At 39.5% G+C, this 25,203-nt stretch overlaps 1 protein-coding gene across 1 annotated transcript in view; it reads right to left on the bottom strand.

The window, feature by feature from the left end:
* Positions 1–1,246: 1,246 nt before the first annotated feature.
* The window catches only part of Sox30 (SRY-box transcription factor 30), a 44,790-nt gene continuing 20,833 nt past the window's right edge, over positions 1,247–25,203 (bottom strand). The window contains exons 4-5 of the mRNA XM_052759730.1: positions 23,290–23,782; positions 1,247–2,000 (exon numbers count right to left, since the gene is read on the bottom strand). Coding sequence (XP_052615690.1) covers positions 1,619–2,000; positions 23,290–23,782 — 875 coding nt within the window. The 3' untranslated portion in view covers positions 1,247–1,618. The remainder of the gene's footprint in view (positions 2,001–23,289; positions 23,783–25,203) is intronic.

A 25,203-nucleotide genomic window follows, 5' to 3' on the forward strand; every position in this document is an offset into this window, starting at 1 on the left:
GGCACAGTGGTACACATCTGTAAGCCAGAACTGGGTTAGGTGGAAACAGGTGGATCTATCAAACAATGTGCTCTAGGCTCAGTGAGAGCATGAATAAAGAAGACACCCATGCCATCCTCTGGCCTCCATGTCTGCATGCATGGGTGCACACACAAAAAGAATATCAAACCTGAAAACCAAAATTACAGAAGAGCAATTTCCCAACAATTCAATTTCTTCCTTGTAGATAGATACCTTTTAAAATGATATTGACTCTGGTGGTCCTTACTCTATCCTTTATTCACAAATGGATGCTTGCCAAGCTGTGACATCACAAACGTTGGTGTTCACTGTGAGTTAAGTTTACGTAACTGTAGGTAAATTCCATGGCCTTCAAGTCAGGTGAACACAATATTCCCTTTGGGGAGTGTTTAAATCATATGTAGACTTTCAAAACAGCATTAGAATACACACACATCATTAGCGGAACAATTTCAAATCATGCAAACGGTGATATTTACATTTATTATTAACCTGGCAGGATCTGGAATCACCTAGGAGACAAATTTCTTGGCATGTCTGAGGAAGTTTCTAGATCAGGTTAACTGACATGGGACAATGCACTCTAAATGTGTATGGCATTATCCCATGGGCTGGAGTCTTTGATAAAGAGGAAACAAGCTCAGGATCAGCACAGATGGAATGTGACCAGCCACCTCATGTTTCTGCCATGCTCCCCCATGATGGACCGGAACATCAAACCACGAGACAAAACCAACCCTTCCTTCCCTAAGTTGCTTTTCTCAGTTATTTTATCGCAGCAATGACACACATAATTAACACACAGACTAACAGGATTCTGTGCCACTCTATCAGTTGCTAAGCAGAAAAGCCTGCATGGAGCATAAAAGCTAACCATACCTGACCAGCACTTACAGTGCTCATGTCCCTCCTCTCAACAGAAAACATTTAACAAGAGTGTTTTCATCTGTTTATTTAGTTACAACAACAATATAACAATGCATACCAAATGGGAAAGATAGTTAAAATGATGATAAAATGTTCAGTAACAGAAATGACTGTATCTGAAGGAACTGCCCAGATGTCATTAAAATACATTTTCAACTTATAAATGGTTATTAGTGTAAATTAAATTTAGCAACTGAGCTCTAGTTCATGTCTACAATTTATCAAAATATTTTCAAAATGTTACATAAAAACTGACAACATTCATAAATATATAAACAGCAAAATTTTTTTCAGAAAAATAAGATAAATGTACCCTGAGATAAAATTCTAATCACACTTGCCATGCCAGATATATACTCACATGTGTGTCCTCACACGCCACGGGGAGCTTTCTGTATTTCAAATGTTCCAAGATAAAGTAATGCTATCACATGTTGGTGCAAATTTCAGCCATGAAAGTAACTACTCTAGATTTTAACATCCCTATGCTGAGGCATCGGGAATCCAGGGTCACTAACGAGAACTTAGGAAGACACGAATGGCATTTGGTTCTGACTCCTCAGATCATGGCTGAAAACTCTCAGCAAAGCATTCTAGGCTTTTTTCTCACACCAACGGACCCAGAATATATTTTAAGAAATGTTTATTTTCTGTGCATATTTGTTTTAAATTATAAATTCCTGAGCACTTTTTCTTCTTCCTCCTCATCGCTGTCAGTGACATTGACTTGCTGGACACCAGAGGGAGCTGATGTTGGGACTGTGAAGACATTCTCCAAGGCTCCAATGTCCAATGGAGGCATGGGATTCAAGTACTCTTCCCCACTGTGCCCATGGCTGTTGTAATAAGGAGGCCCGTCCATGCTCTCACAGCTTCGAGAATCTTCACTGTGTGTGTGCTCATCTGGGTAGTCTCTGAAAGGATAGTCTCTATTTAAAGCTGAAAATATAGCCTCGTGCTTTTGGTACCTGTCTTCATAGTAACCAAGACATTCTGGCATTGAACTTGGAAAATTTCCATAGCCAAAAGGAGGCCGACTATAAGGGCATGTGCTGTGGTAGAAAGACAAAAAAATTAGATTAGATCTTGCCCACATATGCCTGACTATGAGTTAACTGAATGTTCTTTAAGGCTTGGAAAGCATTCCTCTGCCTTCCCACTGCCTATCACCTCCCCATCCAAAATTCACAGCAAAGGCAGTTTGGATGGAAGCCATCCCCAGCATTATCACCTCTTTCTAGTTTCTAGCTTCTTACCTTTGATGACCGTGACAGAGAAAATCCCATCCTGGCCTCTAGCTACATAAAGTGTTGGAAATGTAAGTACATGTGGGACACTGAAAACGGCAGGTAACAACAGCCAAGTGGCCCCTGCTCTTCCTGGAATGGGCTGAAAGGAAGAGCTGCTAAATTTCAAAGCCCTGGAACAGAAGACTCCAGCTTTATTATACAAATGACACAGTAAAAAATAAACTTAGAATACTCTCAGTACTATAAAGATTTAGTACTGATACTACACTATGCTTCAAAGGGATTGCAAACAAAACAAAACAAAATAAAAACAAGGGCAAGGTTGTGGAAGAAAAAAACTTTTGCAGTTTTACAACTGACTTTTTAAAGGCAAAGCTAATAATCCTGTCACTCAAAACCAGTTGCCAATTCTCTTTGAGTATTAATCCCCTCTCCAGAGATGAACAGGGATTACACACAAATTGGGCTCATGAGCTCCATCTAGTGACAGTCAACATAATGATCACACTCATCTGCAAACCTCAGGGAATGCTAGGTGACTTAGTGCAGCTTCTGAACTAGGAAGGAGAAAGGGAGAGGAGGAGGAAAGGGAGAGGAGAAGAAAAAGGGAAGGGAGATAGGAAGGAAAACCAACTTTCTGCTTTCAAATGTACGGCAGAAGTACTAGACCACTGCCTCAAACTCTCTAAAGATGTTCCACTCCCAAACCCTGCAATAAATAAGAGGTCCTTGCTAACATTACATACCACACATGTAAGTCAGTGTTTGCATTTTTCAGGCTTACAACCATACTACCACACTCTAGTTCAGTATTTAGAATTGAAAACATGTGCTCGGATACACTGCCATTCTAGCTGCCATGACTGTTCACACAGCTTTCCACCTTCAGGTTCCTCCATTGAACTCCATGGGTATGGCAGAGAGGATATCCAATCTACTTCCCATATAAAGCCTTCATTGAATGTAGACATACTCAGTCAGTAACTGTCTGTCACAAGATTCAATTTTAAGACTTGGTGGGAAACTGAAATGGAGATTAGATTAGAGTCATAGTATTATTCTAATGCTAGCATGATTAGAAAAATAATATTAGTCAACACACAGTTAAGACTAGTCTATACTTTCCAGGTACTGGCTGAGGATTTCATACAGAGCAAATGAACCTTACAGACATTTACTTTTCATCTAAAAGAACAGAACATGTTCTCATCAGCACATAGGAACATTCTCTAGGTAGCTCATATATTAGTTAGACCCTAAATCAAGTCTTGATAATTTCTTAAAAACTGAAATAATATCTCACATTTTCTCAGGTCACAACAGGATAAAACCACAAGTCAACAGCAACAAGAAGAATGGAAAGCATAAAAAAATGTACAATGAGCAACAAAAACCAGTGGGTAACTGGAGACATTAAAAGGAAAAAAATTCTGGTAGTTAAGTGAAAACCACCTCACAAAATCTGTGTAACATAACAAAAGCAGTTCTTAGAGAGACATGTAATATCCCCATACATCAGAAAAGGAAACAACCTCGAAGCAACATTCAGCAGTGCATCTCAAGGACTCAGCAAGCAACAAGAGAACAGATCAAAAATTAGTAGAGGGAAAGAAATACCAAGATATAAATCAAAACTAAAGGAAAAACAAGATTGACAAAGTTCTAGGTAGATGAGAGAGAGAGAGAGAGAGAGAGAGAGAGAGAGAGAGAGAGAGAGAGAGAGAGATCTCAAACAAACAAAAGCAAAGATGAAAAAGATAATCAACAGACAGCACAGAAACACAAAGGCTCGTTAAAATCTGTTATGACAAATCCCACGGTGAAATAACTAGAAAGCCTAGAAGAAATGGGTAAGTCTATGAGCACACAGAAGCCACCCAAACTGAGTCAAGAGTAAACAGAAGTAGGCACAGTGGTTTGTTTGTAACTCCAGGACACAAGACGAAGAGGCAAGAGGATCCAGGTTTGAGGTCAACTAGGATTCTATATGGAGTTCAAGGGCAGCCTGGGCAGCACAGAGAAACACAATCAACAAATAAAAGGAGGGGAGAGGAAAGAAGGGATGGAGGAAGGAGAGGAGGGAGAACCTAAATGGGACAGACTAGTACTGAGTAGTGAGACTGAAGCCTTAAGTGTCTTGTTTAAAAGACCTTCCAGGACCTAATGAGTTGACTACTCAATTGTACTATTTACTTAAAGAAGAACTAATTCCAATTCTGTGAAAACTAGTCAAAAATTGAAATGGAAGGAACTCTGCCAAACTCTTTTATATGTGCAGCTTTCCCCATTACCCTGGTATGACAGCAAAGAAAAGTATAGACTCATATTCTGGATAAACACAGTGGCAAAAATTCTCAATAAATTTACTGGTATATGGAAAAGATCACACTCCATGATAAAGTGGGATTCAAGGATGTTTCAACATACACATACAAATAAGCGTATAACACATCACCAGAATTCAGGACTGTAGTATATATCATATCCACGGACAAAGTATACAGTAAAATACAGTATTTTTTATGGCAAAACATTCTTACCAAGTCATATATAGAAGGAAATCCTTAAAATACAAAAGGCTAAGTGTACAAAACCCAAAGCTAATATGACCCTGAGCAAGGAAACTGCAAACATTTCCTCTAAGATTGCAAACCACAAAGGTATCTGTTTTCCCCACTCTTACTTAATACAGTACTGGAAGGAAAGAGAAACTAGAATATCTAAATGGGAAAAGAAAAAGATAAATTATCCCTATTTGCATATGACATGATTTTCTACAGAGACAAATCTAAATTCCCCATCAAAAAGCTGTTAGAGCAGATACATAAATCTAGTAAAGCTGCAGACTATGAATTAAGTATCAAAAATCAGGCTTTCTCTGTGCATCCACGGCTGACCCTGAGTTCAGTATATAACCATGGTTGGCCTCAAACTTGCATTCTCCCACCTCACTCTGATGTGCTCTGGGATTTCAAACACAAGCCATACAATGAAATTGCTGGAAAGAAAATGAGGAGTTCAATCCATTCACAAAAGCCACAAAAGTAAAATATTTAGAGTAAATTTAATCAAGGATGTGAGAAATGTCTACAGTGAAAACTATGATATATTGATGAAAGAGCCAATTTAAGGCCAACCTAGGTGACATAAGACCCTATTCTCCACACAAACAAAATCCATATGTAGACTATACAGCTACTGTAACCCAAACATCACAGAGACAAGCCCCCAACAGAAGCAAAAATCCAGAAGTTAACTCATGTCAATACTCCGACTGATTAGGTACAAATATACTAAGAATACACAAATGGTGGAAATACAAAGAAAATACAGTCTTTCCAATAAACAGTGCCAGAAAAACATGGCTATACATGGACAGCAGAATAACACTACATTCGATTCTCTCACTGACAACAGATCAAAGGCCTACACGCAAAACATGGAACTATAAAGTCACTGCAAGGAAGCAAGGGGAAGGCTCATGTACACTGGTGTGATGGAGGTGATGACTTAGTTTTAATGACAGGACCCAAAGGCACAGGCAATAAAAACAGACAAAAGGGATGATGAACTAAAAACTCTCACACAGTAAGGAAATGAGAGTATACTAAGTGGGAAAAATACAAATTATTCATCAATAATTCTGGATCAATATCCAGAATACATAGCATTGAACGCCAAAAAGGGAAATAACAAATTATCATGTGATCCAGCACGTCCCCTACTGGATATAATACATTCAAAGCTGAGGTCATTATACCAGAAGATATTTATATTCCCATGTTTATTATCACACTATTCACAAATATTGAATCTGTCCCAATGCCCTTCAGTGGATGAACAGATAACATGCTATAGTATCTTTACAGACTAGAATACTATTGAGTCATAAAAAAAATAGAATACTAAAAAAACATTTGCAGCAACATGAGTAGAAATGGGAATCATTGTGCTAAATGATCAGAAGAGTAGAATTTCCCACACATGAAATGATTAGTATTTAAAGAGATGGAAATATTTTATTATCCTTTATTACATACTGCGTAGATGCATCAAGTTCCATAAAGATGCACAAATATTATATCTCAAATACAAAGGAATGCTGTTGTCAAGGCTCCTGATTTCCTCCACCTAGGGCAGGGCCTACACACTGGAAGATTTCAAGTTCTTCTAATGCAACCAGCATGCAGCCAGGAGCTGACTGTGCGCTGCTTCAGCAGGAAGGGTGATGGAGACACAACCATGTCAACACCACATGGATCCCTTGGGCATTCTTCCCATCACTGGAGAGAAAATCAGTTTTATGTACTCCTTCATGTAATACACTACTACCTATGAGGAACCATTGCAAAAATAAATAAATAAATAAATAAAAAGGAAAGAAAAGGAAAAGAAAGAAAAGGAACAAAGAACTGGATCTCATTGAATTTTAACATCTGTCATTTTATACAAAAAATAATAACAGATAGAGAACATGTCAGTACCCTAGGATGTAAGAAGCCACATCCAGGATGTGGATAAGTTCTTGTTTCTTGGTCACTACACAGCACTGAAGAAGGTAGCGAGCCACTGGCAAAGGCTTAGCAAACAGTCAAACCAATGTGTATATTGGCTGGCTCTTGACTTACACACACCTGTTGTGAAAAGAAAGGTTTGAGACACTAACGAAAAGCAAAGACGGATGAATTGTTGGTTCATAAGGCACATGAAATTTTCAGCTATGAGAGGCTAGGTGGTCATTTCATAAATCTGTAACTAGTAAGCATGTGTGTGTAGTGTATTCTATTCAAAACGTTTAGAACCAGAGTGACCTGATTTCCGGATGTTGTTGTTTATATTTATTTACTCTGGGGGGAGGGGCACCTGTACTACTGTGCATGAGAGGAAGTCAGAAGAAAACTTTTGGGAGTTGATTCTCTCTTTCTATGTAGGCCCTGGGTATGGAACCCAAGTCATCAAGCTCGGCAGAAGAGCTTTTAAACCCACTGAGCATCTCCCCAGCCCTGAGTCTTGTTTTGCTTTCGAGTTTAAAGGATTTGCATAAGCTTTCTACATAAATATTTCTATTCTCCACAGTTGAAATCAGAAGTGCCCTGAAATCTGAAACTTTTTGCACACCAACAGTAACAAAATTGATTTTATTTGGATTTTGGATGAAGAGTATGAAAGTGTACTGTACTTCTGTACATGAAATATGAGATCTGTGATTTTCTTTAAAATACATCCTTGCGCCGGGCGGTGGTGGTGCACGCCTTTAATCCCAGCACTCAGGAGGCAGAGCCAGGTGGATCTCTGTGAGTTCGAGGCCAGCCTGGGCTACCAAGTGAGTCCCAGGAAAGGCGCAAAGCTACACAGAGAAACCCTGTCTCAAAAAAAAAAAAAAAAAAAAAAAAATACATCCTTGCTATCAAAGTAAGGGGAAACCAGAAAAACAAGAGCAGTAAAATGTCAACTTCCGAAGCTAGGTGCCAGCATGTGGGGCACATCATGCTACACTGTTACCTTTTTAGTATATGACATTTTCTGTAACAAAACTATACTACATTATTCACAAAAGATTCTCCATGGTGAAGGAGCTAAGTCATTCTCTCTCCTCACACGCTCTTAAGCTGGACCTCTGTACTCACTGTGCTGGTCATGGTAACTCCCCAGGGGCTACTGTTGCTGTAAATGACTCTAGCCGAATGAGAGTATGAGAACTCTGTTCTGTGAGAATGCTCAGGAGCTGGGGAAATGAAGCCTGCACATTCCTTCCCCTTCCATTAACTGCTCAGGCCTATAGAGCACAAGCTTCATGTATTTTCTGCTCCAAAATATAGTGCATCTCAAGTCAGGAAAACAAAGCCACTGGCTTTGAAAATGACTCAGAGGAGCAAGTCAACCACCCCTCCCATCTTAGTTTTAAACCCAACAGTGGGTTGAAGAGTGCCCTCTCAATATTCATGTCCACCCGGAACCTTAAAATATGACTACTTGGAAACAAGGTCTTAACAGGTGTGACTGCATCAAGGTGACATTGTATTGGATTGAACAACATGATTCCAATGACTTGTGTCCTTATAAAAACAAGGTGTATACAGGCATGAAATTTTCAAAATTTCATGTTTCATAAAAAATGAGAAAGAATGCTGGGTGGTGGTGGCACACACCTTTGATCCCTGTACTTGGGAGGCAGAAGTAGGCAGATCTCTGTGAGTTCAAAGTCAGCCTGGTCTATAGAGCTAGTTCCAGGGCAGCCAGGGCTACAGAGAAAAATCCTGTCTCAAAAAACCAACCCCTTACCCTCCCCCCCCAGAAAAATAATAAGAAAGAAAGAAAAGAAAAAGAGAGGCAGGGTGGGGCTGGGGAGATGGTTCAGTGGCTAAACCACTTACCAATAAGCATGTGGGCAGTTCAAGCCCCTGGAACGCACATAAAGACCAGTGTAGCAGCACAAGGGAACCTAAAACAAGCTGAAGGTAGAGACGGGAGAATCTCTAAAAGCTCATGGGCCGGTTGGCCCAGCCTAAGCAGTGGTAAGCAAAAAAAGAGACTTTGTCTCAAATAGGTAGAAGACAAGATCTAAAACCTGAGGTTATCCCCTGATCTCCACATGTGCACACACTACACAGACACACAGACACAGACACAGATACACACACACACACACACACACACACACACACACACACACACACACACAACAAGACACAGAGAGACATACACAGGCATGCAGAAAGAAGATGGTGGTAGCAAAAGATGGTAGTAGCAATAAGCCAAGGGCAGCTGAGGATTGCCAGGAAGCTAGGAAGAAGGGTTCTTTGCCAGAATCTTCAGAAGACAGCACAGGCCTGTCAATAGCTTAATTTCAGACTTCTAGACTCCATAACTACAAAACTAATTGCCACTGCTGATTTAAGGTACCATGTTTCTCATGTATTGTTCTATCCGCCCTAGAAAACTAACCTATACCTAGAAGCGTATTTCAGCTCCCGACCTTAACAACTGTAAGGCAGTAATTAGTTTATAGTGTTTAAGCCACTAAGTTTAGTATCATTTGTTACAATGGCAATGGTGAGCTATCTGTTTACTATTCAAACTTCAGCTATCAACCCCACAGTTAACTATCTATAATCTAGCTGATTATCTACAATGTCTTTAAATTCCTTTCTTTAGACTCCTAAGAACTCTACTGACTACTTACATCTGTTTGTGCAGCTGTCTTCCCTAATGGCAAATCTCTAGCTTGCATATATTTTTAACTCTACTAATACCTAGGAAAGAAGTCACTACTCAGTGTATATTTAATATTCTAAGGAATTGGAAGGTTTCAGAAAAGCCTGTATCACTTTCATTTCTACCAGTAATAAACGTTGGTTCTAACTTCTCCAACCCTCTCATTTCAAAGCATTACTTTAGCAAATCTAACCAGGGGATTTGGAGTGCTTTTGGTGTGCTTTCCTGTAATGACCACTGAATCTTGCCATGTGCTTACTGGCCACATGTTCATGTTCTCTGAAGAAATCTAATTGAATTTGTGCCCACTTATAAACTGAGCTGCCTTTCATTGCATTGAGAGTGTTCTTTGTATATCTGATACAGGCTATGCACACATGATCTGCATACTAACTCATTCTGTGGATTCTTATCTCTTTTTTTGATACCTCTTGACGCAAAAGCTGTTTTAATTACGATGAAATCTAGTCTATTTTTGTTGTTGGTGGTTGTGTTTCTAATGTAGTACATAAGCATCACCCAAACCAAGCCATAAAAGTTGACCCTTACAAGAAACCTTACAGTTTCTCCTAAGAGAATGTTTGTAGGGAGAGCTAACATGCAATTTCATTGTGGGTATGTGAATATTCAGTTGTTACTGAACCATTTTTTAAACAGACTCTTCTTTCCCTTCATTAAAGGGACTTGGCAACATCCCTGTTGACGATGAAATGACCATAGATTGCTTTTTTGTAACTGAATTCTACCATAATACTACCATTGTCCATCTTCATGTTGGTGCCACATTATTTTCTAAGTTACTTAAAAACAAACAAACAAACAAACAAACAAACAAACAAACGTTTTACCTTTTACAGAAACAGGATCTCAACCATACAACCCACAACAGAATGGTATATGTGTTAAAACCACTGATCTATAGAGACCCATCATTACTACTGAGGGTGTTAACGAATGTGCAAAACACCCTCTGACCACAGTCTCTTACCCAACAGTAATTTCACTGCTCAGAACATTCATCGCTCCCTTCCCTGCCGATGTCTGGAAACTTCAGCATATGACTTTGGAAACAGAATCCCTGTATTGGTAGTAGCATTAAGATTAGGTTAATGGAGTAAGACCTAATCTAGTGACTGGTGTCCTGGTAAGATAAGAACACTCAGAGACACATACACACAGAAGGGGAAACCGGCCACTTTTATCTTTTCCAGGAGACTATATATTGGAGGCACAGGGTCTGCTATTTCCAGAAGGGCCCCTCATTTAGTAATATATGCTCATGGTTCTTTATGTCTCATGGTTTACTAGTTCCTTTTCTTCCCTAGCAGTAAGTGATATTCCACTGGCTGGATATATCAGTTCATCCATTCATCCACTGAAGGAGTTCTTATTTCCTTTAAAGGTAACTATGAAAAAAGTCTCCATAAACATCTTTATGCAGATCTTTATAAGGACAAAAATTCATTTGGATAAATACCAAGCAACACAATTACTGATGTTTAGTTTTGTAAGAATCTGACAACCTGTCTTCCAACTAGCTGTGAATTATTTTCTCATTCTCTTGAAATTGCACTGAATTTATCTATTTATTGGTGTGTATGATGTATGTGTGTGCCATATATAATTGTGTGTGCACATGTGTGAGTTTGGACATGTGCATGCCATTGCACACATGTGGAGGTCAGAAGACCTTAGTTTCCACCATGTTTGACACAGGGTCTCTCGTTCACTGCTGCACACCAGGCCAGCTGGTCCACGTGCTTCTGGGGATTTTTGTCCCTCTTGCTTTAGGTATGCTGGTATTACAGATGTGTGCCTGGCTTTCCATGGCACTTTGGGCTCTGAGTTTTGTATAATCATTTAATACCTTGAAACCATGTAGTTTATCAGGGACAGTATACATTTTGTGATTTTTTTAGTGTTATTTATAATTGTTTCACTTTATTCTTTTGAGTTTTTCACCTTTATGTATTTATGTACACATATACAAGCAGGTGCCTATTGAGGCCAGAAAAGAGCATTGGGCCCCCTAGAATTGGAGTTACAGATGGTTGTGAGCTGTCACATGCATGCTGGGAACCAAATCTGGGTCCTCTGGAAGGCTAGTAAGTGCTCTTAACCACTAAGCAACCTCTCCAGCCTTCATTTTCATGTAGTGTGCAAGTGTGTGTATGTGTGTGGGCACATGCATACATTGCCGCACATGTGGAGGTCAAAAGATGGTCTTTGGAAGTCAGTTGTGACTTCCACCATGTGGATCCCAAGGATCAAACTCAGGTCTTGCCAGCAAGTGCTTTTACCCACTAAGCCATCTCATTGGCCCCTTTTGTTGTGAATTTAAAAATATTGTTTTTCACATACAGGATGATGACATCAAGTAAGAACAGTTTTCATTTTGGAATTTTTTGTTTTTATTTCTTGCCTAATTGATCCAACTTGGATTTTCTAGTACAATATGAAACAGAAGTAGTAAAAAAGAAACATTCTATCTTTTATTCCTGATCTTGGATGGGGGGCAGGATTTTCTACCTGTTAATTAATGAATATGATGTTATCCATGGGATTTTGATATATTTCTTTATAATATTGAGAAAGTCCTTCCTATTCCTAGTCTAAAAAATAACTTGAACTAAGGTATTTAATTTTCTCGCTAAGATACTGGGTTTTAGCAAATGTTTTTTATATATCAGCAGATACTATCTTGTGGCTTTATTGCTAATCAGTTTTCAGACTGTGAACCATACATTCATTTCTGGGGCAAATCCAACTTGGTCCTGGTTTTCAATTCTTTTACTGTTGCTGCTGGACTTAGTTTGCTAGTATAATTTTGCACCTATATTCATACAAAGTGTGCGATTTTGATGATTCACTCTGGCTTTGGTAACAGGGTAATGTTAGCACTATAAGTATGTCTATTTTTTTTTTTTGGAAGAGTTTGAGAAAGGACTGATATGTATTCCTCTTTCAAAATTTTTTAACATTTACCAGTGATGTCACCTGGTCCAGGGTTTTTTCTTTGCTGGGAGATTTTACATTGTTGATTCATCTCTTAAGGTCTGTTTACATTTTTTATGTCTTCTTGCAATTGTCAACTTGACAGTACCTAAAAACACTTGAGTGAGATGGGTCTCTGGGCATGGGCATATGTGATTATCTTGATTACATTCATCAAGGTGGGAAGACCTGGGTACTGTGGGTGGCATCATTCCCTAGGGAGGATGTTGGATTGTACATAGGGAGAAAGGGGACGGGGCAGCAGCATGCATTAGTTGTTCTATTTCCTAACTGGGGTAAATGTCATCAGCTGTTTCAAATGCTTGCTGCTTTTGTTACTTGACATGGTGGACTGCATCCTTGAGCTGTGACCAAGAATAAGCCCATTCTTCCTTACATTGCTGTTTCCAGACTATTTTATCACATAACAGGAAAAGAGGCTAAGATATTTGTTAAGCTTGTTACAGCACGAACATCTACAGCATTCGTATTAACTGCTTTTCTCACTGCTGTGACCAAATACTTGACAAGAAAGGGATTTGACAAGAAAGGAAGGCGGGTTTATTTTAACTTTTAGCTTGAAAGGATACAGGATATCACAACAGGTAAAGCATGGTAACAAGACTGTGAGGTGGCTGGCCATACTGTGCCTGTAGTTAGGAAGCAGACAGATGATAGCAACAAGAAGCAGACTTTTTATATATCTTACACACCTTAGCAGTTTTTGTGCTTTTCCAGTTTTCTCAATTTTTATTTTTCTACTATTTAAGTCCTATCTACTTAATCTATATTTTCTTTCTTCTGTTTTGACTTTTGTTTGTTCTTTTTCTAATTTCTCAAGGCATAAAGTCAAGTTGTTGACTTGATTGCTGTGGAACAATCCTTTTCTACACTATGAATACGTATTATTCTCATTGGTTAATAAAAAGCTGACAGGCCGGTAGCTCAGCAGGAAGTTAGGTGGGAAAGCCAAACTGAGAATGATGGGAACCAGGAGGGAGGCGTCAGGAGAGATGCCATCAGCTGCCGAAGAGCAACATGCCAGAGGATCACTGGTAAGCCATGGGCCACATGGCGATACACAGATTAATAGAAATGGGTTAAAGTAAATGTAAGAGCTAGCTAGCAATAAGCCTGAGCCATCAGCCAAGCAATTATTTTAAGTCTCTGAATGATTACTTGGGAAGCAGCTGATGGGTATTCAGGAACTGGTGGGTGGGAGAGAAACTTCCATCTACATGTGGTGCCCAACATGGGGCACATGTGTACACTGTAAAGATTTGTCACTTGAATTGGTTTAATAAAACGCTGATTGGCCAGTAGCCAGGCAAAAAGTGTAGGCAGGGTGACCAGACTAGAATTCTGGGAAGAGGAAGGGCGGAGTTGGGAGTCACCAGCCAGCTGCAGAGGAAGCAAGCAAGATGAGAACATTGCACTAAGAAAAGGAACCAAGGATTGTGGCTACACATAGACAGAATTATGGGTTAATTTAAGCGTAAGAGCTGGTTAGTTATAAGTCTGAGCAAGAGGCCAAACAGTTTATAATTAACATAAGCCTCTGTGTGTTTATTTGGAACTGAATAGCAGTGGGACTGGGCAGGACAGAAACATCCATCTACAATTGGCGCTGACCAACAGGCATTGATCCACATAGACCTGATAAAGCTTAAAAAGGATTCTTTTTTCTTTTTCTTTTTTTTTTTTTTTTGGTTTTTCGAGACAGGGTTTCTCTGTGTAGCTTTGCGCCTTTCCTGGGACTCACTTGGTAGACCAGGTTGGCCTCGAACTCATAAAGATCCGCCTGGCTCTGCCTCCTGAGTGCTGGGATTAAAGGCGTGCGCCACCACCGCCCGGCTTAAAAAGGATTCTTAATGCACAGAAATGGAGCTGCACTGGGCTTCCTGGCCTCACAGTCTCATGCCAGCAGACGTGCAGAGACACGTCTCCCGACAGCTGCCTGTGAGATGGAGCTGGCCACCAGTCGCCATGAGCTAAGCGGCACAGTGGGCTCCTGCAGTCTCTCCTACAGGCTGTGGTACAGAGAGGTTTCTCCCAGCCCCTGCTGCTGCCTGTGGGCTTGAGAGCACAGCCACGAGCTTAAGAACACAGTTCCATGCTATTTAATACTGCTTCCCAGAATTGGGGAGGTAACCGTGACTCATTGGTACCTCTGGCCATATTGAAAGGCTGAGTGGGTGGAGCTAGCAGCCAGGGTTGTGGCTTTAGTCCTTAAAAAGGAAATAAAGTAATAAAAAATAAAACAAGCCACATAAAGATGGAAAATACACAGAGAATCTGGATACTGTATATTATTATGTTGTCTTTGGGATTTTTAACTACAGAGAGACATTTGATTAAAGGGACTACTAAGTTAAACCAACATACATATTTTAAAGATATCTTGACTTTGAAATTTGGGGTTAAGAATATGTTGCTTTGGAAAAGAGGTTCTGCTTTTGTTTTCACAGAAGATGAGAACTTCTGGATTGTTTCCAAGTTAATATGGTTTGATCAAGCAAGACCCCCTGAAAAATCTCCAATGGGAACAGATGGCTAAGATGATTCAACATTTCAGAGCACCTCTGTTGCAGTTTCCTCTGAGTTCTGCATCCAGAAAGGCTTCAAGGCTGCTGGCTGAGATGATCCAGCTTCACAGACTACTCTAATCAGGACTTGAGCATAATCCTAAATTTTCTCTGGGTCCCCATAAGATTACCAGCACCCCAATCAGCAGGAAGTAGCCTAGAAAACTCTGCCTACATTCCCAAAAAAATGGATTATGGATGTTGTCTTTGTTTAGAATGTTGGTTACAAATTGTTATGGATAATGGTCAAGGAAAAAGCTAAACAAAGGAGATTAGATTCAGGGGTTTTATTTTGAAAAGAATAAAAGGGGAAATGCTGTGGGATCATGCTCTTGTACACTGTAAAGATTTGTTACTCCTATTACTTTAATAAAACGCTGACTGGCCAATAGTCAGGCAGAAAGTATAGGCAGGGTGACCAGACTAGGAGAAGGTGGAGAAGAGGAAAGGCAGAGACCGAGTCGCCAGTTAGATGCAGAGGAAGTTAAGATGAGAATGCTGGACTGAGAAAAGGTACCAAGCCATGTGGTTAAACATAGACAAGAATTATGGGTTAATTTAAGAGTAAGAGCTAGTTAGTTATAAGCCTGAGCAACAGGCCAAACAGTTTATAAAGGTTAAAACCTTCCTTTTTAATTAGACAAAAAGGGAGAAATGCTGTGGAACAATCCTTTTCTACACTATGAATACGTATTATTCTCATTGGTTAATAAAAAGCTGACAGGCCGGTAACTGGGCAGGAAGTTAGGTGGGAAAGCCAAACTGAGAATGATGGGAACAAGGAGGGAGGAGTCAGGAGAGATGCCATCAGCTGCCAAAAGAGCAACATGCCAGAGTACCACTGGTAAGCCATTGGCCATGTGGCAATACACAGATTAATAGAAATGGGTTAATGTAAATGTAAGAGCTAGCTAGCAATAAGCCTGAGCCATCAGCCAAGCAATCATATGTAATTTTAAGTATCTGAATGATTATTTGGAAAGTGGCTGATGGGTATTAGGGAACTAGCGGGTGGGAGAGAAACTTCCATCTACACTTGATTTCATTTAGCACACACTGACCTCGAACTTCCTACGTAGATGAGGATGACCTTGAACCTGTGATCCTCTTGCTTCAACCTCCCAAGTGTCAGCATCACAGGCATGTGGCACTGTTCCTGGTTTATGTAGTGCTGTGGATTGAAGCTAGGGCCTTGTGCACATCAGGCAAATATCGTACTAACTAAGCTATAACTTCAGCCCTGAGGATCTTTATTTTTAAATACAGGCCATTACAGATATGAACTAAAAGCTGAACAGTGCTTTCAATAGCATATGCCACAAGCTTTGGGATGTTGTGTTTTCATTTTCATTGATTCCCCCCAAATGTTATATTCCTTACCATGTCTTTGATATATTAATTTCTACTTTTTTATTTTTCTTTTATCACTACTTTATAATTACATTCCATTGTAGTCATAGAAGAAATTTTATATGATTTCATTCTTTTAAAGCTGAGGTTTTATTGTAACCTAAAACATGATCTTACCTAGAAAGTCATACAGTACTTGAGAAGAGTGTGTATTCTACTATTAAATGAAGTCTGTGTATGTGTATTTATTAGTTTTACAGTGTTTTTTAGTTTCTTTATCTCTTCATTGATCCCATGATTGATTTTGCTCACTATTATTATAGCTACCTAGCCTCTAGGAGGGTGATCATTATTTAGGAGGTTTGGAAAGGATGAAAACAGGACCTGCGCCTGTAAAGTTTTTAGTGCTGTAGTTATTTCCAACAAATATAAATACTGGAAGTTAAAAAACTCAATAAGTCAAATGAAAAAGTAGAAACAATACTAACAGAATCCAACAAGCGGAAGAAAGAATATTAAGAATGAAGGACAGGTAGAGGAAATGGTACAAATATCTGCAAAGACAATAATAAATGAGCATGACCACAAAATCATGAGAATCAAGAGACCAACCAAACCCAAGATCAAAGGATAGGAGGAGTTGATGTAAAAACTAAAACAGAGAATCTATTCAATGAAATTGTAGCAGAAAATTCCCCAAATCTCGAGGAATGGACATACAACTACAAGAAACATTTACAACCTTAAATACACACGAGCAAAGAACACACCTCTCTATGACACATGATAGACAGTCAAGATGTCAAAAATACAAAGAAAGCTTTAAGGGAAAACTGCCAACTCACCTACAAAGTCAAACACATCAGCATAATATCAGATCTCTTGCAAGTAACACTAAAAACTAGATAAGCACAGAATGATGTATTTCAACCCCTGAAAATAAATGCAATCAAGACTGCTCTATCCAAGGGCTGAAGAGAGGGCTCATTGGTTAAGATCACCAGCCACTCTTCCAGAGGACTAGGGTTCAGTTCCCAGCACCAACGTGGTAGCCCACAATGCTCGGCAACTCCAGTCCCAGGGCATGTGATGCCCTCTTGTGACTTCTGTGAATACTGCACACATCTGGTACATAATCAAGTCAAACACCTATACACATAACAATAACAGATACTTTATTTTCTTTTAAAAAGATTGCTAAATTCATGCTATATTCAGGAAAGCTATGGCGTAAAAATATGGTATATGGGAAAATTAGAATGTTTCAAGACAAGCACACACTAGGGCAGTTCATGACCATCACATCAGCACTGCAGGAAATACTTACAGGAATACTGTACTCAGAAGAAAGATGGCCACAATGACAACACAGGAAAGAATAATTTTTATGAGGACTAGATAAACAAAGGAAAGCTAATATATCCATGTCTTTAAGCATAATTTTCTTTAGTTATTAAAAACATTGGTAATAGTGTTGTAGTCTTTGTCAAACTCAATTCCGGAATAAAGTTTCTACTGATTTTATTTTATTTTCATCCATTTGCTAATTCATTCATTCATTTTGAGGTAGCTCAGGCAGGTTTAATATTTGCTATGAAACCCAGGCTGGCCTTGAACTTAAGATCCTCCTGCTTCAGCCTCCTGAATACAAGGATTACAGGCATGTGCCACCACACTCAGCTTTGTTTTACCTTTGAATGGATTGCAAATTTCTGTTTTTGAGTTATTTTGTTGAAAACTGCATATTTGGGTAATACATTGCTACAGCTCAATAGTGATTCTCCCCTTTTCTCTTCTAGGTTTCTGCCTCTCATAGACCATTGTTCTTCATTACCTGAGGTCCAGTATCTTGCAATACATATATTTTGTACAATTTTATTGTTTCACCTAAAAGTAAATCCAATCCCTATAACTGTATTCAGTTGAAATACAAGCCTTTATTAATGATTTAAAATACATATTTTTAGTTTCTTCCTAATTTTCAATTATCTCAAATTCTTGGGATGTTAATCCTATTTGTAAGTTCTACGAACTCTTATTCTTCTGTGTGTGTGTGTGTGTGTGTGTGTGTGTGTGTGTGTGTGTGTGTGTGTATCTGTGTGTGTATGTACAGGTACACATCATTAGAGGGCACAAAGCATTTGTGCATGAGTACATGTAGAGGTGAAATATCAACCTTGATTGTCACTCCGCAGCAGCCATCCACCTTAATTATTGAGGCAGGGTCCCTCATTGTGACCTGGAATTTACCAATTAGGCTAGGCTGGCTCGTCAGTGAGTCCCAGGCATCTACCTATCTCTGCCTCCCCAGAGCAAGGATTACAAGAGTATAACTCCCAGCCCCTCCCCACCCCCAACACACACACATGCTGAGGATTTAATTCAGGTCTTCATGCTTTACTGACTGAACCATCTCCCTAGCACCAAACTCAAATTCTTCTTTTTGAATATTTATTTTATGTATATGTGAGACTGTATGTATACATGTCTCTGTATCACATGCCTGCAGTGCCCAAGCAGTCTAGAAGGTGGGTCTAGAAGGTGGCAGATTCCTTGGAACTGAAGTTAGAGATGGTTGTCCATCACCATGTGGGTGCTGAGAATTGAACCTGGGTCTTCTGCAAGAGCAGCCTGTGCTCTTAACCTCTGAGCCATCTCTCCAGGCCCAAACTCACTTTCTTTTTTTAAATTAATTAATTAATTTATTTTTCTATTATCAGCTTGATACAGTATAAATTCTTATCCTAATAGTGAAATGTTTCACTGAGGTTTGCCCAGTAATTGAATAAACCCAAAACTTATTATAAGTCACAGTCATCCTAAGGTCCCCCATGCTATATATATATAGCCTCCATGGTTCTGTGGGTTGCAGTCTGATTGTTCTTTGCTTTATATCTAGAATCCACTTATGAGAGAGTACATACCATGTTTGTCCTTCTGGGTTTGGGTTACCTCACTCAGGATGATCTTTTCTAGTTCCATCCATTTGCCTGCAAATTTCATGCTGTCATTGTTTTTCTCTGCTGAGTAGTACTCCATTGTGTATATGTACCACATTTTCTTAATCCATTCTTCAGTTGATGGGCATCTAGGTTGTTTCCAGGTTCTGGCTATTACAAATAGTGCTGCTATGAACATAGTTAAGCATGTATCTTTGTGGTATGATTGAGCATTCCTTGGGTATATACCCAAGAGTGGTATGGCTGGGTCTTGAGGTAGATCGATTCTCAATTTTCTGAGAAACCGCCATACTAATTTCCACAGTGGTTGTACAAGTTTGCACTCCCAACAACAGTGAGGAGTGTTCCCCTTGCTCTACATCCTCTCCAACATTGACTGTCATTAGTGTTTTGATCATAGCCATTCTGACAGGTGTAAGGTGGTATCTCAGAGTCATTTTGATTTGCATTTCTCTGATGATTAAGGATGTTGAGCATTTCTTTAAATGTCTTTCAGCCATTTGTGATTCTTCTTTTGTAAATTCTCTGTTTAGCTCTAATGACTCCATTTCTCATGCTATAACCACGTCTCTGCCCCCTTGGGAGTTCCAGTGGCTTGGGTAGTGGAAGTGTTCCTCTAAAACAGTTGCCCAGGTAACTTCCAACCAATTACAAAGGAATTTATCAACTTTAAAATGTCTTCAACAAGCGGATGGCGTGATTTTAGATTCTAAATCAGTGTGCAATGAATGCACTTTAGAAATCATACAGAACTCCAGGCAAAACCATATTTCTCATTATACTTCATCTGAGTTGGTTATGTAAGTTTTCTATTTTCTTTACTATGGTTGAAAAAGCCTTCTGCAATTCTGGTTTATGGAGAGAATTTAGTTTGAGATCATGCATAAACCCAAGACTGAATGTCTCCTCATGCAGGCATTTAAAACTGACTTTACAGCCACTGAGACTATTTCTGAGTCTGAAAACCAACTCCAGGACAACTGTAGTTTTCAGCTTGTTGGCCATTCCAAAATAAGGCCTTATTCTCTTATTCTCTTTTCTGATGGGTTCACCTACATCTTAAATTATTCATATTTAAATTCAATGTTTTGGGGCTGGAGAGATGGCTCAGCAGTTAAGAGCACTGGCTGCTCTTCCAGAAGCCCTGAGTTCAATTCCCAGCAACCACATGGTGGCTTACAACCATCTCTAATAGGATCTGATGCCCTGTTCTGGTATAAAGTCATACATGCAGATAGAGCACTCATACACATAAAATAAAAAAATAAATATTTTTTAAAAATTCAATGCTTCTAGGTAGCTACAGCAGAAGGTATTCTATAGTAACTAATCCATCAATATGTGGAAACTATAAATGTCCCTCTTAAAAGTTCAGACAAAAGCATGCATGCCATGATTTCAATCAAACTTTTTTTTTTTCTCTTTTTTTGTTTGTTTTTCGAGATAGGGTTTCTCTGTGTAGCCCTGGCTGTCCTGGAACTCCCTTTTGTAGACCAGGCTGACCGTGAACTCAAAGAGATCCACCTGCCTCTGCCTCTGCCTCTGTCTCTGCCTCTGCCTCTGCCTCTGCCTCTCGAGTGTTGGGATTAAAGGCATGTGCCAGCACCACTGGGCCTCAATCACATTCTTAAATAAGTCTACAACCAAATACTTGTTCAGAAGACTTTTAATCTGTTTTTTTTTGTGTCTAAAATTTACACCTAGATTGCCATGTTTCTATAAATCAGGAATTCTGTAGACTGCCTTCTCTATTATATGTATACATTTGAGTATGTTTTCTCTTTATTTGAGGGTACTAAGTCTCCATTTGTCTTTCATATCATCTTAATATTTTTCTTTTTTTTTTTTTCTTTTTTCAAGACAGGGTTTCTCTGTGTAGCTTTGCGCCTTTCCTGGGACTCACTTGGTAGCCCAGGCTGGCCTCGAACTCACAGAGATCCGCCTGCCTCTGCCTCCCGAGTGCTGGGATTAAAGGTGTGCGCCACCACCGCCCGGCTTCATATCATCTTAATATTTTTCATTGCAACATTCAATGTTTATTGAATGTATAAAATGAAGATTTTATACATCTCTCGAGTATGAAAATAAAAATATGCTACAGTGGGCTGAAGAAATGGCTCAGCATCAGGCAGCTCACAACCACCTGTATTTCCAGTTCTGAGGAATCCAACATTCTCTCCTGGTCTCCACGCACATGTGGCAAACACATATATACACATAAATAAAAATAAATCTTTAAAAAAACATGCTACAAGGAGGGGAAAAGGAAGTATGAGAGAGAAGAGAACTAACTGGAATGAATGTTACCTGAGAAAAAGGGTGTCACAAAAACAAAATGAAATGGCTAATACTAAAAGGCAGGAAGACAATATCTCAGAGAAGCATGAGACATCTGAGTGTCTTTGTTTTATAAAATGACTCCATTAAAATGCCTAACCAATTTAATTTTTGTTAAAATATGTAAAATATAGTAAACACACAAAAATATGTGTATCTTGATTTTAAATAGCCATTACAATCACTGTATTGAAGCAATTAGGGAAAAAATTCCTTATAAAATTCCATTATCAATTTAGAGACAAGGAAAACTAAAAGGAAATCAGTTAATTTTGCTATTTACCCATACTAGATTTTTCTATTTAAGAAAGCATAACTAGATAACTCATTTCCTGGGAAAACCTATCATCAGATATATATGGACAAAAGTCAGAGAATAATTACAAAGGATTTTAAAGAATGAAATTATAAATCTCCCTTTCCTTTTTGAAAAAAAATGCATTATCTTCATATTTACACTTGATATACTGTTTTGGCTTTCTTAAATCCAATCAAATTCAAGCTTATTAAGTACAATATTATTATTTACCCACTTCATTTACTATTGCTAATTAGAGGCATAGTTCTGCATTTTAAGTGCTTGTTTTCAAAAGCCTTCTTATAAAAAGGTATCAGAGAATTTGTACGTTAAAGTCCCATCCTATAAACTTGTCATGGTAAGAAAACCTAACTTCCTATTAGTTGATCTACATAACAGTAGAAGATTGGTATCAAACATTTGAATATTAAATCACAACATTAACTGTGTGTGTGTACTTAACAGCAACACAGAAGTAGAAGATATTTGCAAAGTGAAGTTTCAATTTGCTTCCCCAAGACATTTCCCTATGAAAATCAATTTCATTACTGGTAATTTACACGGGAAATTCCCTGGTTTGGTAAAATGGGCACAGAGAGGAAGTGTAACTTTTAACTAGTCATTCTACCTCTCTTGGCTTGTCAACCTTCCCTTTTCCACCTTTATTACTCAAAATGTGGTCCATAAGCAAACAGAACTGGCATCACCTGGGAGCTTATTAGAAATGTAGCCTCGAAAGCATGCTAAGACTATTCTTGTACCCGAGACCTAACAGTCAGGGTCTGTATTTTAACAAGACACTACACAATTTGTGTCCGTGAAACACAGCTCCAGTAAAAGGGATCATGTGGCTACTCCTGTTTCCTATGAAACCTCACTTGACAATACTGAAACCATATTCTCACATGGAGAGCTGACTGGAGCGGAGAAACAGCGGCCCCTGTAGACGGCGATGCATTCTCTCTGGCTCTAGCTCCCCGGGTCCTCACGTGCCCCCTTCATTGAACCCTTTATGTAGACTTCTTGGTTCTTAGCCTCCATGCTGAATGGAAGCCTGATTGAGGATGCCACGTTTTCAGAAGAAAAGAAATGCCTCAGGCCAGGCGGTGGCGCATGATTTTAATCCCAGCACTCGGGAGGCAGAGGCAGGTAGATCTCTCGAGTTCATGGCCAGCCTGGTCTACAAAGTAAGTTCCAGGATAGCCAGCTACTATCAGAGCTACACAGAGAGAAACTCTTGTCTTGAAAAACCAAGGGGTGGAGGGCCGGGAGAAATAAAGAAATGCGTCCCCAAATTCCCCTAACTTCATTAGGAGTATTTGTAGCTAAGAGGTAGAAAACGGTTTGTTTACCTTGACGGGAAGTAATGAGGTCCAGGAAGGAAGTAAGGGTGATGAAAGGAGAATCGTGGTGGCGTCCCAAACAGTGTAGCTGGATGGCCAAGGGGCGGGGGCTGATAGACGTGTGAGTGTGGAATGGGAGTAGCTGGGGGAATTGGAGTGCTTCGGGGACAACTGGAAACGCCGGCATATTCCTTGGGAGGCTGGATGGGCGAGGTTGCAAATCTGGCATGGGCAGTACTTGCACCAGCTGGAATCCTGCTGGTGCTCTCCAGAGAGACTGGAGTGGGTCTCTTCACAGAGCGACTGGTTCCGGAAGGAAGCCTATGAACGTCAGTTTGGGAAGGCCCAGTAAAGCGCTGCGGTGGGAGTGATGGGCGGGGCGTCAGACTTGGAGGCGGGACGGCCACCGGGCCAGTGCTGGAGACGCTGGGCTGGAAAAGTGTGATGGGGCTTGGGCGCTGGACTGCAGGTGTGGGCAGCTGGATAGCAGGTGGGGCTTCACCTTCAGATATAAAAATAGCAGAAGTTAACGATTACCAAGAGCACTACTGGGATTCACCACACTGTGAACTGGAACTTTGAAAGAGTTCACTACCCACCCCTACCTCGTAGTGGTCTCATAGCAAACCACTCTCCCCTTTATTTACAGTATTCTGACAATACTGAAGTCATTGTAATTTCTTGTGAATTTACATTTTTCTCTTTCCCAGCTAGCCTCTAAGTGTCATAAGCAGAGAATCCTTCTGTTGCGTTCACTACTGTATCCCCAAAGTCGGCTTCTGCCTAGCACAAGGTAGGGAGAGTCCTCAACTTAGGTAGGTAAATAAATGAATAATTTAGAAGAATGTATACATGAAAATGTTGATATAACATAAAACTACTAGCAAGGGGACAAGATACATAGGTAGTAGGAAAATCTAGATGTTCATTTCATAGTATTTGGGTTTTGATCAGTCTGAAATATATTTATTTTATTTTCATATAAATAAAGTTTCATAGTAGCACTGTGGGTCATTTTTCTTTCATTTTGCATACTTTTTATTAAAAATTATGATACTTTTTAGCTGAAAAAATTAAGAAAATTGTTTCACTTTACTGCATTCAAAGTGACTATAGCTGGAAATCTCCAAAAAGAATATGATTTATCATGAGTTAGCCATTTGTGACAGACTTGGAAAGAATACTGGCAGGACATGATTTGCTAAGGACCAAATTCTTAAAGGTAAGTAAAACAGTCATGTGACTTATCCTTCCACTCCCCCAAAAGACAGTACTGCTGCTTGAGATGCTGTTATCCAAACACCACACTTAGACTAAACTTAACTAAGCTTTCATGACAAAATACAAATAGAAGCCTTTGGAATAATCATATCCAGTGTAGTCCGATGCAGCTAGATATCTTTTAACAAAATCACAGTCCACGTACAGATGCTGCAGTCAGAAATGGTTCTCAGAGGCCCAAAGCACAGATCTTTCAACTTTATCCAGGTTAGACCTCCCTGTTTCCTTCTCTCAGTAGTGGAAGGTAATGCCCTTCTAAACCTCTGAGTAGGAATGAAGAGTCTCCCCCCACCCCACATCCATTTCAAGATGGTTCCTGACCCAGTGAAGTATAGGAGGAGGGTATAAATGAAGCCACCCTGATCTTGTTAGCCCAGACTGGCCTCAGGCTCCTGAGTGCTGCGATCACAGACATGTATCATCATGCCAAGTTTTTATTCATGTTTGTTTTACCAGTGTCTAGCCAAGAACCTGATTTAAAAATAGTTAAGAGGCATTAGAGAGATGGCTCAGTGATTAAGAGCACTTGCTTTGCAGTCATGAGGACCAGAGTTCAGATCTCAACATTCTCATAAGAAGCTGGGGGTCCCACAGCACCTCTAACTCTAGTTTCAAGGATTCAACAGCTTCTTCTCGCCTCTG

The sequence above is a fragment of the Peromyscus californicus genome, unplaced genomic scaffold (genome assembly GCF_007827085.1).
Source record: "Peromyscus californicus insignis strain IS unplaced genomic scaffold, ASM782708v3 Scaffold_3__1_contigs__length_106647218, whole genome shotgun sequence".
NCBI classification, from domain to species: Eukaryota; Metazoa; Chordata; class Mammalia; order Rodentia; family Cricetidae; genus Peromyscus; species Peromyscus californicus.